Source organism: Sphaeramia orbicularis, chromosome 12 (genome assembly GCF_902148855.1).
Source record: "Sphaeramia orbicularis chromosome 12, fSphaOr1.1, whole genome shotgun sequence".
NCBI lineage: Eukaryota > Metazoa > Chordata > Actinopteri > Kurtiformes > Apogonidae > Sphaeramia > Sphaeramia orbicularis.
The window spans coordinates 54,575,481-54,593,007 of NC_043968.1; the positions used below are offsets into that span (position 1 = coordinate 54,575,481).

The window sequence follows — 17,527 nt, forward strand, 5'->3', positions numbered from 1 at the left end:
AATTGAATAAAACAGATCACAATAGAAGAGAAGATAACTCAATATAATAGAATAGAACAGAACACAACAGAATAGAATGGAACAGAACAGAACACAATGAACAGAACACAATAGAATTTAATAGAACAGAACACAATAGAATAGAACATAACACAACAGAATAGAATAGAACACAACAGAACAGAATAGAATAGAACACAACACAACAGAACTGATAGAATGGAATAGATCTTTATTGTCACTGTTAAAGGAACAATGAAAATCAGTTTAGTAGTTCTGTTTCCGTTTAGCAGCAAACACTTAAAGCACAAAAAGACTATATAAAAAAATATTGACAATATACAAAACTACAAAGATAAAATACTAAAGCTACAAATGCTACTAAAATACTACAGAAATATATGAAAAGCTATCTCCATACTACAGATAAAAGCTATATATAGAACATTTAAGGTTATATACAGGTAATAAAGGATAAATACATGGTAAAATTAACAACAAGGTAAATATTTGCAGAATGTTCTTGTATATATATCCTCTAAAAGATGTCACAGGCTCTTTTTTTCTGTTTTTCTATCATTACCATCCACATGTGTCGCTGCCATCTGTTCTTCACTCACATTTTCTCCCCAGTGGTCGTACGGTTTCTACCTGATCCACCTGCAGGGGAAGCAGGGGTTCCAGTTCTTCTGTAAAACAGAGGAGACAAAGAGGAAATGGATGGAGCAGTTTGAGATGGCGATGTGGGTACACTTACATGAAAATCACTAAGAAATCATGTTCATTTGCAAATAACAGCCTTGTCCGATCACGTACCTCTTATACGTTTTATCTCCTTTTTAATTATCAGGTCGAACATCAAACCAGAGAGAGCTACAGCCAATCAGCATAACTTCCAGATGCACACATTTGATAAGAACACAAACTGTCGAGCCTGCAAGATGCTGCTGAGGTAACGATGCCCAGAAAGAATTTCTATTTCTGTGCTTTTTAATGGATGTGGAGTGGATGCATCCTCCTCCAGGTCTTCTGAGTAGTAAGAAAAATACATATATATAGCCAACGGTATGCAGTATTAATGCATATTATTAGTGCAAAACAGAATATTATGCTAATATTGTGTTATTTTATATTAGTAGGCTGATCATTTTCTTACGTTTACTGGACAAATAAGTAGAAAATTTGTATTCGCCTTCATGAAAGTGCTGATTTTGCCTTTAAAGGGGTTCTTTGCAGTATTAATATGCCAAACTTTCTGTCTGGTACCAGAACATAACCACCAACAAATCAATGTTATGTATCCACAGACTGTATCACACACTGAATAAACTATAAACATACATCCCTATTATGGTATCATTAAGTTTTTGTCCTCAAACTAAAACTCATAGACGCTTATTTCAACAATCGCTCAAAATAACACTGTTTTATAATCTTTGTCTGCTGCATCAGCTGATAGTTTACATTATAGCTCTGTTAGCTTAGCTCGGTTTACAGACAGAAAACAGCCACAGGAAAACCACAAATCACCTCTGTTTTCTGTACAGTTTATGTTGACAGCAGCTGAACTAAAGATCTTGTTGGAATCAAACAAGGTTAGAACTGTCACATTTTAGTCTGAACCAACAAACAACAACTTAGCAAAGATAATAACATCCCATTATAACTTTAAACAGTCATAAGCGTAAGAATCATACTCACCTGTGTAGAAGAAACGTTGCCATTTCAGCATCAAACTTGAGTCTTTTCATTTAGAGCTGTGTCCACTGGAGAAAAAAAAACAGCTTCTTTTTTTTTTTTTTTTATTTTAGTTATAGTTAACAAGACATTGTTGACAGAAAAACAACAACACACAAACAAAGGGAAAATCAAACAAATAAACAAACCAAAAACAACAACAGCAACAGAGTAGGGACAAACAACAACGACAACATCATATTACGATGAAAAAGATAATAAATGTAAAGAGCAACTAGACAATATAGTTTGGTTAGGGGCGATAGGGAAAAGGGGAGTGTGAACGGAAGCGAGAAAGAGAGAGGGGCGAGTGAGGGGGAACATAATAATTGTTGTAATAATACAAAAATATGTAATAATAATACCAGTAGTCTAATTTTCTAGTATTTTTGTGGTGGCGGTAGCAGCGAAGGCAGCCACAATACAACAATGGGTTAGATAATTTAATATTTGTAATAATGTATTTGTATCAATTACTATCCCTTTGAGTTTATTTGAATTAATTTAAATTAATATGGCTATGGGAGGAAAAAAACAGCTTCTTTTTTTTTTATCACTTCTTTTATTTGACTTTAAAAGTTATTTCTTTGTGGTTCTCATCCCATGTGGACACTTTCTAATGCTTTGGTCAAAGGTCTTGGTGTTAGTTTTCCTCACCATGTTAGACCAGCAGAGTGACTCACTACTCCCTCTAGTGGTCAGATAAACGCTCCAGCCTGTCACAGGAAATAAATTCAGTTAATGTCTTTGTGTTTTGTTTTTTTTTTTAGGGTTTTTTTTTTTTTTTTTTTAATTGAACAATGAACAATTGAACAGTATATATACAGTGCATAATAGTATACATCGAAGTAGGATAAAAAAAAATTACATTTTACATTTCAAATATATAGAAACAAAAGTAAGTAAAAATAAAATAAAAATAAATAAAATAAAAAAGTTTGAGGTATAAAATAGAAATTATATAAATTAAATATGATTATATATTTGACAGTTTTTTTATTTGCTTTAGAGTTTATAATGTTCTAATAATAATTGGAAAAAGTGCTTTAAAAACAATAAAGTTTGAACGCTGGTGTGCAAATTTAGTGCAAAATTCACTTCCTATCTGTACAATCAAATACACATTTTTGGCAGAACTTCACAGATCTTTCTTCTAAACACTTGGATGATAACTTAAATCATTTTTATACTACTACTACTACTACATAGAGCCCCTTTTTTGTTGACATACTATATTGCTGCTGAATGCTTTAGAAAACCCACTACACACTGTTATTACCTGCTCCTAACGTTATCAAATAAACGTCAGATAAAAAGTACAGGATGTTCCTGTGAATACTGTGGTTCAGTGCAGAAATATGAGTTTAAGAGGAACCTTGAAATTCTGCTTTGGTTGAAAGCAGTTATGTGCTTTCCCACTTCACTGCTTTAATGTAGCAGATGTATAATATTAAGAGTAAATAATAAATAGAACACGGAAAGTTCAAACCTAAAACATGTCTCCAGAGCAAAACAAGTAATGGGGAGCAGAACAGGAGTCATAAAGTAAAGACAAATTCAGTGAGTAGCAAACAAACAGACATAAATCTCAGAGGGAGTGTGTGTTTTTGGCCAGTGTAGCCCCTCATTAGGGTGAAAGTAATCTTTGGAAGATATTCCACTAAGTCTGGCCCAATGTGACGGGTGGTATTTTTAAACATTTCCTTTCCTGACGCCACCCACCGTGTCCCTGAGCGTCATTTTCCCTCCTCTTCCTCCTCCCATGCTTATCCAGCGGTGGACCACTCGTGTCACTGAATCACCACTTTCACCTCTGTTACAGTCAGCCGGCTAAACTCCACTCTGTGTATTGACCCACACATTTCACGGCCTGGCTGACCTAAATTCACGGAGCCGTTGGAGTCGGGACCCAGCGTTCCCCACTCCCTTGTAGATGCTAATTACAGCTGCAGCCCCAGCGGATCCCTTCATGATTTATGGCACTCACTATTAAACATGGCACTGTGCGATCCATGCGCTGTTAAAGTATTGCTAACAGATCGTGTTCTGGCTTCTGCTGTTTTCAATGGAGCGAGTTGATTTTGTGTTTTTAAGCGATCGCAGAGTGAAAATGATGCGGAGTGTGGAACCGCCGCCGCAGCTTTATTGTAACAAGCAGCAGGTTCCCTTGTGTGTTGTACTTACAAGAAGTTAATTTGTGTCTGAAGCACTTCCTGTTTGCCTTGTGTGTTTATGTGTTCGTGTGTGTGTGTGTGTGTGTTCTACAGGGGGATCTTCTATCAGGGCTACTACTGCTCTCGTTGTGGAACAGGAGCTCACAAAGAGTGTCTGGAAGTCATCACCATCTGTAAAATCAGTATGTTTCCTTCCTATAAATGTCCTTTTTAAGTAGAAACTCTTTACATTGGTCAGACATACACTACAGTGGTCTCTTGTTTATCGCGGGGGTTGTGTTCTAAAAATATCCCGTAATAGGTGAAATCTACAAAGTAGTCAGCTTTATTTTTTTACAATTATTATATATGTTTTAAGGCTGTAAAAACCCCTCACTACACACTTTATACCACAGGTGTCAAACATGTGGCCCGGGGGCCAAAACCGGCCCGCCAAAGGGCCCAATCCGGCCCGCGGGATTAATTTGCAATGTGCAAGTTAGGGCATCAAACTCAAAAATAATATCATAATAACTTATAAATAATGACAACACCAATTTTTTCTCTTTGATTTATTGCAAAAAACATTAAATTATGAAAATGTTTACATTTACAAACTATCCTGTAACAATAAAATGTGAATAACCTGAACAAATATGAACAACCTGAAATGTTTGAAGAAAATTCAGTGCAATTTTAACAATATTCTGCCTATTACTAAATGTTTTGTGCCTTTGTAAATCTGATCTGTAATGCATATGTATAAATGATAAATCGAGAGATAATATTGATAAAATTGTACTTATATTTCTTAACAAATTTCATTTTTTTCAGGTTATTCACATCCTTTTTGTTTGGATACTTTGTAAATGTAAATATTGGCATAATTGAATGTTATTTTTTGCACTACAACAATTTGGAGTTGTCATTATTTATTGGCTATCATGTTATTATTTTACTAGTCCGGCCCACTTCAGATTAAATTGGGGTGAATGTGGCCCCCGGAAGAAAATGAGTTTGACACCTGTGCTTTTTACACTTTTCTCAGACAGGCATTAACATTTTCTCACATTTCTCTCTTGTTTAAACACTCTCAAAGTTCAAACTAGGGCTGAACGATATGGACAAAATTTCATATCTCTATATTCATGCTAGATATCTTGATATGAAATGATATGACTACAGGTTCGGTGAAAACCAAGCATTTATCAGAAAAATACAAACATCACAGTACAAAAAAATGTGGAACGTGCAGTTTTATTTATAAGAACTCACTGCCAGTCATCAACATTAACATAAAGTATGAATAAATAAATTACAAATCAAACATTTTACTGCAGAAAATGTTTTTTTTTACTGCAGAAATCTATATCGTTTATATTGTTGCTTTTTGATATTAATATCTTGAATGTTCATATCTAGATATCAATACGATAACGATATATCTTTCAGCCCTAGTTCAAACCTTCATAGATTTTTTAAAAAATAAGTACAACTCCTACCTTCCTTCAGCATGTCCAAAAGTCCAACTTTTTGTGCAATGGTTAGAATCTTCCTCTGTCTTTTGGGTGCGACCGCAGGTGCCTTTGTCGGTGCAGAACGTTTCGTCGACATTGTGGGTTTTGTCTGGGAGAAAACTTGCAAACATACAGCACTTCAGAGTCAAACTGCTAGCAATCGAACATCTATGTAAATTTCACAAGCTGAACGCATTCTGTACTGTACAGAAGACACGGCACGGAGGAGACTGATCGACAATGGTCTACAGTCCCTTAGCCAATCAGGACACAGAACACAATGTGCAGGTTCTCCCTTAGCCAATCAGGACGCAGAACACAATGCGCGTTCATTCTCTGTAAAAAAAAAAAAAAAAACACATACAAAATTGCACTAAAAAAAATATTCGCGAAACAGCGAGGCCGCGAAAGGTTAACCGCGTTATAGTGAGGGACAACTGTATATAGACAAAAATATGTGGACATGTTGAATTCAGGTGTTTTTTTTCTAACAGGGGTCTAGGATACAAAACAATATCAACAAATATCATAATATAGTTTTATCTTGTGATAAATATCATTGCATTGGTTAGTTTTGTTTGAATTATCTTTGCTTCCAAAATGCCTCAGAGATGTTTTTTTTACTTAATTTCTCTCAACATTGATTTTTTTTGTTGTTGTATTGTCCATGACTATGATTTTTAGTATTCTACCACAAAATTTCTAAAATATTTTTCATGCTCTGACTGCAAATAATAATTTTCTACCACAACTAACCAGCTACTTTCTTAACATCTCCCTTAAGAAGAAAAAAATCTCCCATTAACTTTTAAAGGGGTCATATTTTGCTAAACCCACTTTTATTAGTTTTGGTTTATTTATTTGTGTATTTGGACCCTAATAGTTCAAAAAGTTTGAATTTGAACCCTCCAGGTGCTGCAAAGCTATCTTTATATTCATTCTGGCAAAAATTGAGTGGATTTCTACAACCAGTTTTAATTCCTGCTTAATTTGTTATGTCTATAACTAGTTTATTCACGACATTTGCACATTTAAGGTCAAGACTTCCGACTTTTGTTTTGTTTTCTTTTTTGTTTTTTTTGTTGAATATGTGTTTCGGTGGGGTTTTTTGGTTGTTGTTTTTTTTGCTGTTATTCCTTGTTTGTTTTGTTTTGGTTTTTTTTTTCATATTTTAATTGATATATTTTCTTGTAAACATATCCTGCTGTATCACTGTGGGATGTCTGATGGGTGAAGGGAAAGAAAAAACAATAAAAAGTGAACTACAAAAAAAAAAGAAAAAAGACTTCCGATGAACATTTCTCAGAGTACGACATAATTGTTTGTCAGCAGCAGCGGTTGTAGTTCATACTGAAAATATGTCCAAACTTTGAGCCGATTACCTAAAATGTTCAGTTGTTGGTTGAACGGGACAGAGCACCACAGCCAACAACCTGGAGGGGGCGGGGCATGAAGTGGCTCATGTGCATTTAAAGGGCCAACGCTCAAAATGACCTTTCTGGTGTCATTACTCAGAAATAGGATTGAAGATGGACCTGTGGAGTTGAATTAATGAAGAATTCAGACCCAAGTATAGCATTTACAGTTTATGTAGACCACAGGGAAATGTTTTAAAATGCAGAATTCCATTTTTTAAAAAAAGAAGCAAAATATCACTTCTTTAAGGAAATATTGATGTCTATAAAGTCTATGGAGAAAAATATTGGGACACATCATGGCTACAGCTGTAAGATGTCCTGTTCACGCTGATTTGAGATTTAAAAAAAAAAAAAAAATCTATATTTCCTTAAAGTTTAATGGGAGATTGTTGTTGTGAGATTGTGGTAGAAAATTATTATTTACAGTCAGAGTACCAACAATATTTTTGAAATTCAGAGACAGAACATTTGAAATCATTGTCATGGTTAAAAAAAATACAGGAAAAAAAATCAATGTTGAGAGAAATTAAGTAAAAACCATCTCTGAGACATTTTGGAAGCAAAGATAACAATTTAAACTAACAAACAAAAAAGAAGAAAATGTGATAGTGTGCTTTTAGTGCAGAAATATTTACACATGCCTTAATAAGTAGCAATATTACATCTACAGTGCATTATTATATCACTGTTACAGTTCAATATTACATTTACGGTACAATAAGCCCTAGTAAAATGCACCTTGTGGTTTTTACTTTGTGTGTTTTGTGTTTTATACTTAGGATTTTTCTTCCCTTTTTAAGAACTGGGTATTTATTCATGTCCTGATACTAGTTTTTTGTTGATCCTCATCTTTTTTTCTTTTTTTTTTTTGCATTGCGTAATGATCTGAACACCCTCATTTTGTTGCTCACAACTGTGTAATGACACTAAAGTCTAGTCTGTTTCTGATTCTGATAAGCTATAGTCAGTTCTGCTGAATCCTGTCTTACAGTCTCCATGTTTTTCTCCTTTTTTTTTGTCCAGATCCTCATGACTTGGTGAGTTGGCTGTGATATTACCCTTTCACAAATGTAGTCCAAAGGTTACTTAATCAATATTATTATTAACTTCAGTAAGTGCTGTAGTTGTTGAGTAACGTTCATGTGTTTGTGTTTCTCAGGAACCTGGAATGTCCTCAGGTAAGACCACTTCCTGTCACCCAACCATGACACTTAAGAGTCAGCATTGATTATGATGTCAACCGTCCTCCAACATGTGTTTCACTAGACACCGATATCTTTGATCACCGTGGCAACACACTGCCATCTAGTGGACAGATCCACCACTCAAGACATCAGCCCAAACAGAGTGGGTGTTTATGCACTAGAAGCAGATACAGATGTATTTCAATAAAACCTTAAATCCAAAAACTAGATGGCATAGGAGGGATATTCCAGTTCAGGAGAAATAGTAGGAGTGAGACGACAATAAAAGGTGTTTGGTTTTTTTATTTTATTTTGACACATCTGTTCCCTGTTGCATAATGTATAAGTAAAGTGACAATAGAATGATACGCCATAGAAATATATGCTGTTTATCTACGGTGAGGTTTGGTTGTAAAATACCAAGAGTCATTAACTCATAAAGACCCAGCTCTACTTTTAGGGCAGTTCCCAAATGATTTTCTCTGTATTTAACTTTTCATAAGTGATTCATCACCATTTATTGTAATATTATCTTCTTTATTTTGCATTTCTTCATTGAAAATCATGTATTTTCCTATATTCCTATATTTAATTCACCGATCATGTAGATGTTCATAAAAGCTCGGATTAAAGTTGAGGGTTATTATGTCAAAAACAGAGAAAACTGAAGAAAAACTGACTTTTTCAGCAAATGTATTAACTGAACATAAACCAAGTGTCTCCATCGATCAAGCTCTTTCGGCTGCAACAAGTTATTTTACTGTAACTGATGCAAAAAGTAGCATCTCATTTTTACTCATTGATGTAAGATGTAACTCTGAAGTGTCAAATTTTCAGCCTGCATCAAACATAAGAAACAACAATGGAGACTGGTGAACCAATGACATGCTACTTTTGTGTCTGTTCCCAAATGAAATTTTGTCTACAGGGTGGGGAAGCAAAATTTACAATATTTTGAGGCAGGGATTGATGGTGTATGATTGGTGTATGACCAATTAGTTTATTGGAAGTCATGAGAATTTATTTGCCACAAGAAAATGTACATAATAGAAAATGTTTTTATTCTATGTGTCCTTCTTTCTCAATAACTGCCTTCACACACTTCCTGAAACTTGCGCAAGTGTTCCTCAAATATTCAGGTGACAACTTCTCCCATTCTTCTTTAATAGTATCTTCCAGACTTTCTTGTAATAGTTTTGCTCATAGTCATTCTCTTCTTTACATTATAAACAGTCTTTATGGACACTCCAACTATTTTTGAAATCTCCTTTGGTGTGACGAGTGCATTCAGCAAATCACACTCTTTGACGTTTGCTTTCCTGATTACTCATATGGGCAAAAGTTTCTGAAAAGCTATGGATAATAGTGTTAGGTATGATTATGACATCAATATATGTTTGGTTTCAAAACAATTAACGTAGTGCCTGCTGAGAAAAAACAACTAAATTTTCATTGTAAATTTTGCTTCCCCACCCTGTATATTTAACCTTTCTTAAGTGATTTATCACCATTTATTATAATATTATCCTCTGTATTTTGCATTTTCCAGTGAAAATCAGGTATTTTCTTATATTTAATTTACTGATTATGTACATGTTCATAAAAGCTCAGATTAAAGTTGCAGGTTATTATTTCAAAAACTGAGAAAACTGAAGAGAAAGCGACTTTTTCCATAAAATATATCATTAACTGAACATAAACCCAGTGTCTCCATCCACTGTTATTGATCTACTTCCATGGGTTTTACTGGTGAATCAGTGTTGTAGAAGATGACAGTGTTTCCATGTTCACTATACGGAGCTTCTGAACGTCCAAATAGGTCCTATCTGATGAGCATGAAAAGATGGCAAACTGTATTTTGCACCAATTATTTACATGTATTGATAGGATTGGTGGATCAACAGATATTAAACAGTTTAGATCAGTAGATGGTTTTGGTCGATAGCAGATGTTTGGGTCTTTATGAGTTCAATGTGACATGTAACAGGGATTCACATCCAATAGATGCACACTGTGGAAACACTCCACTAAAAGTATAAAATTTGCATCCAAAACCATACAAAAGTAAAAGTAAGTATTATCTACAAAATATACTTAAAGTATTAAAAGCAGAAGTGTTCACTGTACAATAAAATAGTCCATGTCAGTGTTTTACTCATATATTTGATTATATTGCAAATGAGGCATATGGGTTTTAAATCTTTTTTGCACTGTACCTGTTTGAGATTGATTTGAACTATAGCGTTTGCAGTTTAATCTACGGCAGTTTAGCAGATCATATTCTGTAAGATCATGAAGTGTTTGGAATGTTACTGCCCATACTTATAACTAACAGGCCTGTTTTCAATATGATAATGCATCTTCAATGCAAATATGACAGGGTTTTCAAAGAGTTTATTCAGCTCAATACACGAAGGAACACTTTATTTAATTTAGTTTAATTTTATTTTATTTTTATGTAATTTCATTTAATGTCATCTAATTAAATTTTATTTTTATTTGATAGATTAGATTTCTTTATTTTTTTATTGTATTTTACTCAATTCTTGTACTTTATTCAGTTCTTTTTTTTATGTTTTTTTTTTTTTTTTTGGCCTTGTTTGCAATATAACCAATACAACAAAAAGCAGGACATTATTTATGCTAAAAATAAATTAAAGAACTGTACAAAAGCAACAAAATGTAAAAAATTAAATGGGAAATAAAATAATTTTGTTAAAGATTCCACCTTTATATTCAGTACATGTGAAATGAGTTTTATGGTCTCATAAGTCAGAAAATTTGGAGTATTTTATTAAAATAATCAGATTCCACAATAGCACTACATCATGAGAGATAAATGACAAAATTTGAAGAATTGAATTAAAAAGGAATTACACTCATAATGTGAGGAATCATTAGTAATACAAAAACAAAAAACAAGACAAGTCAATAAAACAATAAAATCAATTTATTTTTTTAATCATTTTTTATTAACCAAACATTATGAAACACAAATTCAATTCAGTTCAATTCAACTTTATTTATAGCACACATTTCATGTACAAGGCAGACTCAATGTGCTTCACAACAAGTATATAACATAAAAACATAACAATAATTAATAAAAAAAATATAGATGAGTATGAAAACAAGCAACAGTCAAATAAACAGTAGAAGAAGGGAATGGATTAATGTCCTGGACATCAACTGTCCTTAGACCCTCCTTCTCGGCAAGGAAACCTCGGGGAGAACCACAAATGAATTGCACTAGAGCTACATGATGCAGTCTTCAGCTTTTTCTGCTAGAACCTGATCAAGTGCTTCCAGTGTGTCCTATGGGTGTCTGCATTAAAATAAAGATGCAATGTATGGAAGTCAAAGGTAAATAAAACCCAGTGTTTATCAAGCCCACCCAGTCCACAGTGATGAGTGCTGTAGTTAAAGACCAATCATCATATTTGGAGAGTGTTCACCAGACAGGAAGGGATGAAAAACACCGTGCAGAATAAATGTTGGCGGGTATATATGCAGTAGAAGTATGACGACACAGGAAAAAGCAGATCCTGAGTTAATTCTCACTGTAAATCCCTGTTGTGTTTGTGTTCCAGGTCCTAAGATGGTGGCGGTGAGGAACTATCACGGTACACCAGCGCCTCCAGGGAAGACGCCGCTGTGTTTCCAAACTGGAGACTTCATCGAGCTGCTGAAAGGAGATCCTGACACCACGTGGTGGGAGGTATGTCTTACCAAACCTGGAGCTTTTACACTTTTATGTAGAGACCATTAATGGGGAAATGCTTTACATTAGGTTTTTTTCCTCAGTTTCATTGTCTGTTTTTTGGGAATTTTTATCTTGTTTTCACAACTAAAGAGTGCAAAACAATTTTTTCTCTTAAATTACAGTCCAGAGCCACAAAGTTAATCCAATAATCACTGATCAACATGAACCAAACATTTCACAGGTACTAACCTTCCATTGAGAGATTCACATACAATATTAGAGAAGTCCAAACTCACAAAATACCTATTTTAGAGAATAGGCAGCCACAGTTCCATCTGCGTAGCTACAGTAAATGATGTAATGCTTGTAGCAACATACACATGCTATACATCCATGTAATAATTTACTGCTATTATTATTATTATTATTTTGTTTTATATTGTTTGTCTTCGTAGGTCATGAATCATTTAATAAAACAGTGGACCAATTAATCAAACTTTGCAGCACTAAACTAACACTAAGCAGATCCAACAGTACAAGGATTATTTCTCTACCGATAAAACTCACTGAAAGGGACAAAGAAGAGCAAAAATAAAGGTCACATTTATAAAGTGATGATGACAAATATTGTCTTTGTTGTTTTCTGGTCAAAACTCAGTTTCATGTGAATGAAGTTTCTGCTATCGGCTAATCCATTGGTTTGTGTTACACTGAAGTGGTTCCTGCTGGGAACAAACAGCCCAGGGTTTAACAGGTTCAATTAGGTGTTTTGTTTTTTTTTTCTGAATAGAATACAATAGAATAGAATAGAATAGAATAGATCTTTATTGTCACTAGTTGCTTTTCCATTGGACATCTGCGCAAAACTTTACCAATATTTACTAAATGTCAAAAAAACAGGACTGTGTAATGTCGGTTTTTCCATTAAATCACAAATGCGATGATTTGTTGATTTATTATCGCGAGATGACACAAGAAGTCATTCCATAAACATGGTGACGAATGTAAATATGGTGTTGATTTACAGATATATTCATTATTATTAAATTTTACCCCTCTATCTTGTACTAAATTAAAAAATGATTGGGTTTCCTGGTGTGTCAACACATACCGCAACATGTTTCTTCTTCTTCTTTGCTTGTTCTAACGTCTGTCAACATCCGTTTTTTTAATTCATCTGACTCTAGTTGTGAAAAAAGGTCTTTCCATTGCAGTTTTGTGTGATATACCATTTGCACTATGCCTGAAAAACCACCTCTTGCCAGCGCAAAAACGTTTAATCAAAAAATGAGACTTGACGAAATTGTCGTTTTTCCATTAGGTAAATTTTTATGCGCAAGTTATATTTGCACAATTTAAGGGTCAATGGAAAAGCGACTACTGTCACAGGAACAATGAAAATCAGTTTAGCAGCTTAGTGTAATTTAGCAGCAAAACACTTTATGCAAAAGGGACTGTATAAGAAAAATTAAGTAAAACAAGTGTTCAGAGAACGCAAACCTCCGCCAAGCACCCCGAATGGTGTGCATATGTGGATCGATTATTTCTTTTTAAATTAAACAGTTTCAAGGTTGTTCCATACAGCAGAAAAAGTTGAAGCTTGGTACCAGTCATGTGTATGTCAAATTACATTAAATTCCAATCAATATTTGTTGAGTTATAATGAAAAATGTGCCGTAAATGGGATTTTCAATGTTAAATTGAAATGTCCATAGAGTCCACATTCCACAGTGGATGTGGACACTTTTGTGCCAGATACAAGATATTGTTATAAGCTACGAGTGGATCAAATTGGAGGCTAATTGGAGTTGTTTTGAATTTTTTATGAATTTTCGAAAATTGCTCAATGAGGAGAGATAGGAAAATGTGAGATTTTGTGACCTTGCTGTGACCTTGAACTTTGGCCTACTTGGCCCAAAATTTAATGGGTTTGTCCCAGGGCCTAGGCCTATCTGTGGGTAAAATTTGGTAAAAATGGTTGTAATAGTTTAATAGTTTTCCTGTAAAGTTGCTAACAAACAAACAAACATGCAAACAAACAAACACACAAAGTAAAGTGATCACAATATCTCCTAGCGGTAGTAATAATAACATCACATATATTAAGAGAAATTAGGACTGTGCAAGGGCTTTAGAATAAAATATTAATCCACGTGATACTGAAGTAATGCTAGAACTCCTGAGATGAACAAAATATACAGAAAGAATATACAAAAGCTAACTCTATACTACAGATGAGAGATATGTACAGCTAATAGGACATATACAGGTAGTGTTGTGGCTATTGCACTGAGGTAGGGTGAGTATTGCACTGGGGGGCACACATTGAACCGCTTGTGGGTAAAAACTATGCTCGAGTCTGTTTGTCTTAGTCCTGTTCTGTCTTTGATTGTTTGGCTTGTTTGTCTTGTTTTCAAAACTAAAGGGTCCATATCTCATTTTGTTCTTGCAAATTAAAGCTGAGAGCCGTAAATAGTTACTGACCATAATGAACCAAACATTTCACAAACTTTATGTTGCATTGTGAGATTCACATGCAACATTACATAAGTATATACTCTAAAAACACCTTAAATATAACCAGTACTTTCGTTTAGATGATGACGAGTTTTGGTGAACATATTTTGACGCCGGGGGGGAATCACTCTGCTGATCTCTGGGAAAAAATTTTCAGTTTCTGTGCAGTTGTAGTGAAGACATGAGTCCTGTCTGGGTTGAACATTTCAAGTGTTTTACCTCCAAACCCCTGAGGATGTGCTGCAGTGAATCAGCCTCGATGACAGCAGCTCTAACTGTATCTGCTCTGGGCGCTTTAGACATTCCTGCTGAATCACTGAGTCTTTCCTCTCAGAGCGCCTTGCGTTAACCGAGGCCTTCCAACAGTGACTCAGGACAACCTCTGAAAAGCTTTAAATTACAAGTTAAGAGCTGAACCCGCCGTGGTCTGACATAAATCGACCCGTGTGATGACAGTCAGATGAACTGAACGACTCAGGGCGGCAGACGGTGAAGATATCAGTCCAAATGTTTCAGTTCTGGAAAATATAAAGGATAACTATTCAAACTATTCAATTTCAGTACATGTAGAAAAAAAATAGAATGTATTAAGAGTAAGCCAATTCTTATGTGCGAGAGGGAAACAATTAATAAATTACCATTAACTGATTGATATCTTAATACAGTGGTTCCCAACCTTTTTTGTCTCATGACCCCATTTTAACATCACAAACTTCTGGCGACCCCAGACATTCAAAACTGAGACTTTTTTTTTTTTCCAACAATTGATTTGTTTTTGCTCATGTAATAGTTTGCTATACTATGTTGCAAATAAAAGTTAATTTTTAGAGGACATTTACTCTATATAATGTATATTATTATGGACGGAGGCAGAAAAGCCAGGTGTAGATTACTGTACAAAGTGAGAATTTTATTTTCCTTGGTCAGGATATGTACAGTCAGTCCAGCTTGGATTCACAAGACTGACAATTAATACTGAACAAACAAGAACTCAAACTGTGAACTAATTTGCTTTTACTTATAATGGGCCATATTTTAATGGACTATATCATGGAAATGGTTACAGATATCAATACAGTTCCTATTGAGCACTGATAGGAAGTCATATATGGCCTTTCATTTGGGATCATAACCTTTGACCTTGAGTGACCCTGAAGGGTCATACACAAGGTCACCAATGTCTAGATTTCTCTTTCTTTCTCTTAGTTTCTCTTAGTTTATTCAGTCATGACAACACCAAATATTGTACACAGTATTGACATTTTATGCAAAGGAAAGAAAAAGAATCACAGAATCACAAAATCAAGAATCTTGTGTTGAATAATGTGTTGAATAATGACTGAAAAGGTATAGGCAGAAGCAGACTGCTTATCAAGGCCTATCCTATATTACAACTTTTTAGGCTACCAACCTCCAAAGAAACAACAACAGATAATTAATCGCATTTATAAGCTTCAAAAATAGCTTTACAAACCATTTTCTTAAAAACCAAAAAAGAATTACATGTTTTTAAATTTATGTTGGCATCATTCCAAAATTTAACTCCAATAATGGACACACATCTCCTTTTCATACCTTTTTTTTTTTTTAGCTTTTTGTACAGTAAATTTGCAAACACCTCTGAGATTATATGGAATGTCCTGAATTGAAAAGAACCTCTGCAATCAGCAATCCGCTTTCAGCAATCATCTCCAAAACTACTGGTTTTATTCATTTCAAATTTTATATGTAGCTTCTTTTGGACAATGTCTACACAATTCATACACAGTTTTGAGAAATTTAGACTTTTTAATGTTTTACAACTTTTTTTAAACATATGACATATGCCTTTACTTATAATGGTCCATATTTTGATGGGTTTTAACATGGAAATGGTCAGAGATATCAATACAGTTCCTATTGAGCACTGATAGGAAGTCATATATGGACTTTGATTTAATTAGTTGAGTTCTCCTCCAGTGAAAGTACCACCCACTTCTGTTGAGATTGATCTCCTGCATTCAGACCACAGGACCAAGGTTATTATCGTTAACGAAAACGAACGAAATGACGAAAACTAAAATTGAAAAAACATTTTCGTTAACTGAAATTAATAAAAACTCTAATTAAAAGAAAAAAACGATAACTAACTGAAACTGTATCGTGAGCTTACAAAACTAACTAAAACGTATAAAAATTATGCATACAATTCCCTTCGTTTTCGTTTCTGTCAATGTCGGATTGATATGAAATTGATTTATTTGGCTCCAGCAGTTTGAGCTGGTGACACCATACGACACTTCACAGTCTGTCATGTCTGGTCACTGGTGGTTTCCAGTGGTCTTCTGGTCCCCACTCTACCTGGAACATACAGACTAAAGCTGGGACAAAGCAGCACAGTCCTGTCTGGGGTTTACTGTAGTGATACATGGGTTTTTTATTTTTTTAATTTTTTTTTATTTTGGCGTACCGTGTGTGTGCGCGTGAGTGACAGAGACAGAGCAGAGCTAAAGGACAGTCAGTGTTGAACTAGCATCCAGGTTAAAACTGGAGAGTTTATCACCATGAAAAGGCCTTCCAAGCCCTGAACTGCACAGTTTAGAAGAGGAGAAAAGAGGAGGATGAAAACTAATCCAATTACAGAGGTATGGAACCTGTTAGAATGTTAAAAAACGTTTGATGTTACTAGCTACAGCTAGCTGAACTGAACTGAAGCAAAGTTGGCTAATAATGGAACTGGAGATGATTAAGATATGAGATATCTGCTAAGGTGTGGTTGACTGATGAGGAACTGGGTTATATATGTTTATAAGTGGTTTATATATGTTTCTGTCTGCTTTAACTGCTGGTTAGCTGGTTTATAATAGGTTCCTATCTGCTTTAACTGCTGGTTAGCTGGTTTATAATATGTTCCTATCTACTTTAACTGCTGGTTAGCTGGTTTATATATGTTTCTGTCTGCTTTAACTGCTGGTTAGCTGGTTTATAATAGGTTCCTATCTGCTTTAACTGCTGGTTAGCTGGTTTATATATGTTTCTGTCTGCTTTAACTGCTGATTAGCTGGTTTATAATAGGTTCCTATCTGCTTTAACTGCTGGTTAGCTGGTTTATAATATGTTCCTATCTGCTTTAACTGCTGGTTAGCTGGTTTATAATAGGTTCCTATCTGCTTTAACTGCTGGTTAGCTGGTTATATATGTTTCTATCTGCTTTAACTGCTGGCTGCTTTGTGCATCTCCTCTCCTGCTTTGCACATCTTCGCATTGTTTCACGTAAGTGACGTGTATGGATTGCACCCCACCTCAACCTGCTATAGGG

At 34.6% G+C, this 17,527-nt stretch overlaps 1 protein-coding gene across 11 annotated transcripts in view; it reads left to right on the plus strand.

Annotated features, from left to right (window-relative positions):
* Positions 1-17,527, plus strand: part of vav2 (vav 2 guanine nucleotide exchange factor) — a 420,418-nt gene that overhangs the window by 379,971 nt on the left and 22,920 nt on the right. For all 11 annotated transcript variants that reach the window (XM_030149393.1, XM_030149398.1, XM_030149402.1 and 8 more), the window contains 6 exons: positions 634-743; positions 851-952; positions 4,005-4,093; positions 7,849-7,862; positions 7,985-8,003; positions 11,600-11,727. In XM_030149393.1, the coding sequence (XP_030005253.1) occupies positions 634-743; positions 851-952; positions 4,005-4,093; positions 7,849-7,862; positions 7,985-8,003; positions 11,600-11,727 (462 nt within the window). The remainder of the gene's footprint in view (positions 1-633; positions 744-850; positions 953-4,004; positions 4,094-7,848; positions 7,863-7,984; positions 8,004-11,599; positions 11,728-17,527) is intronic.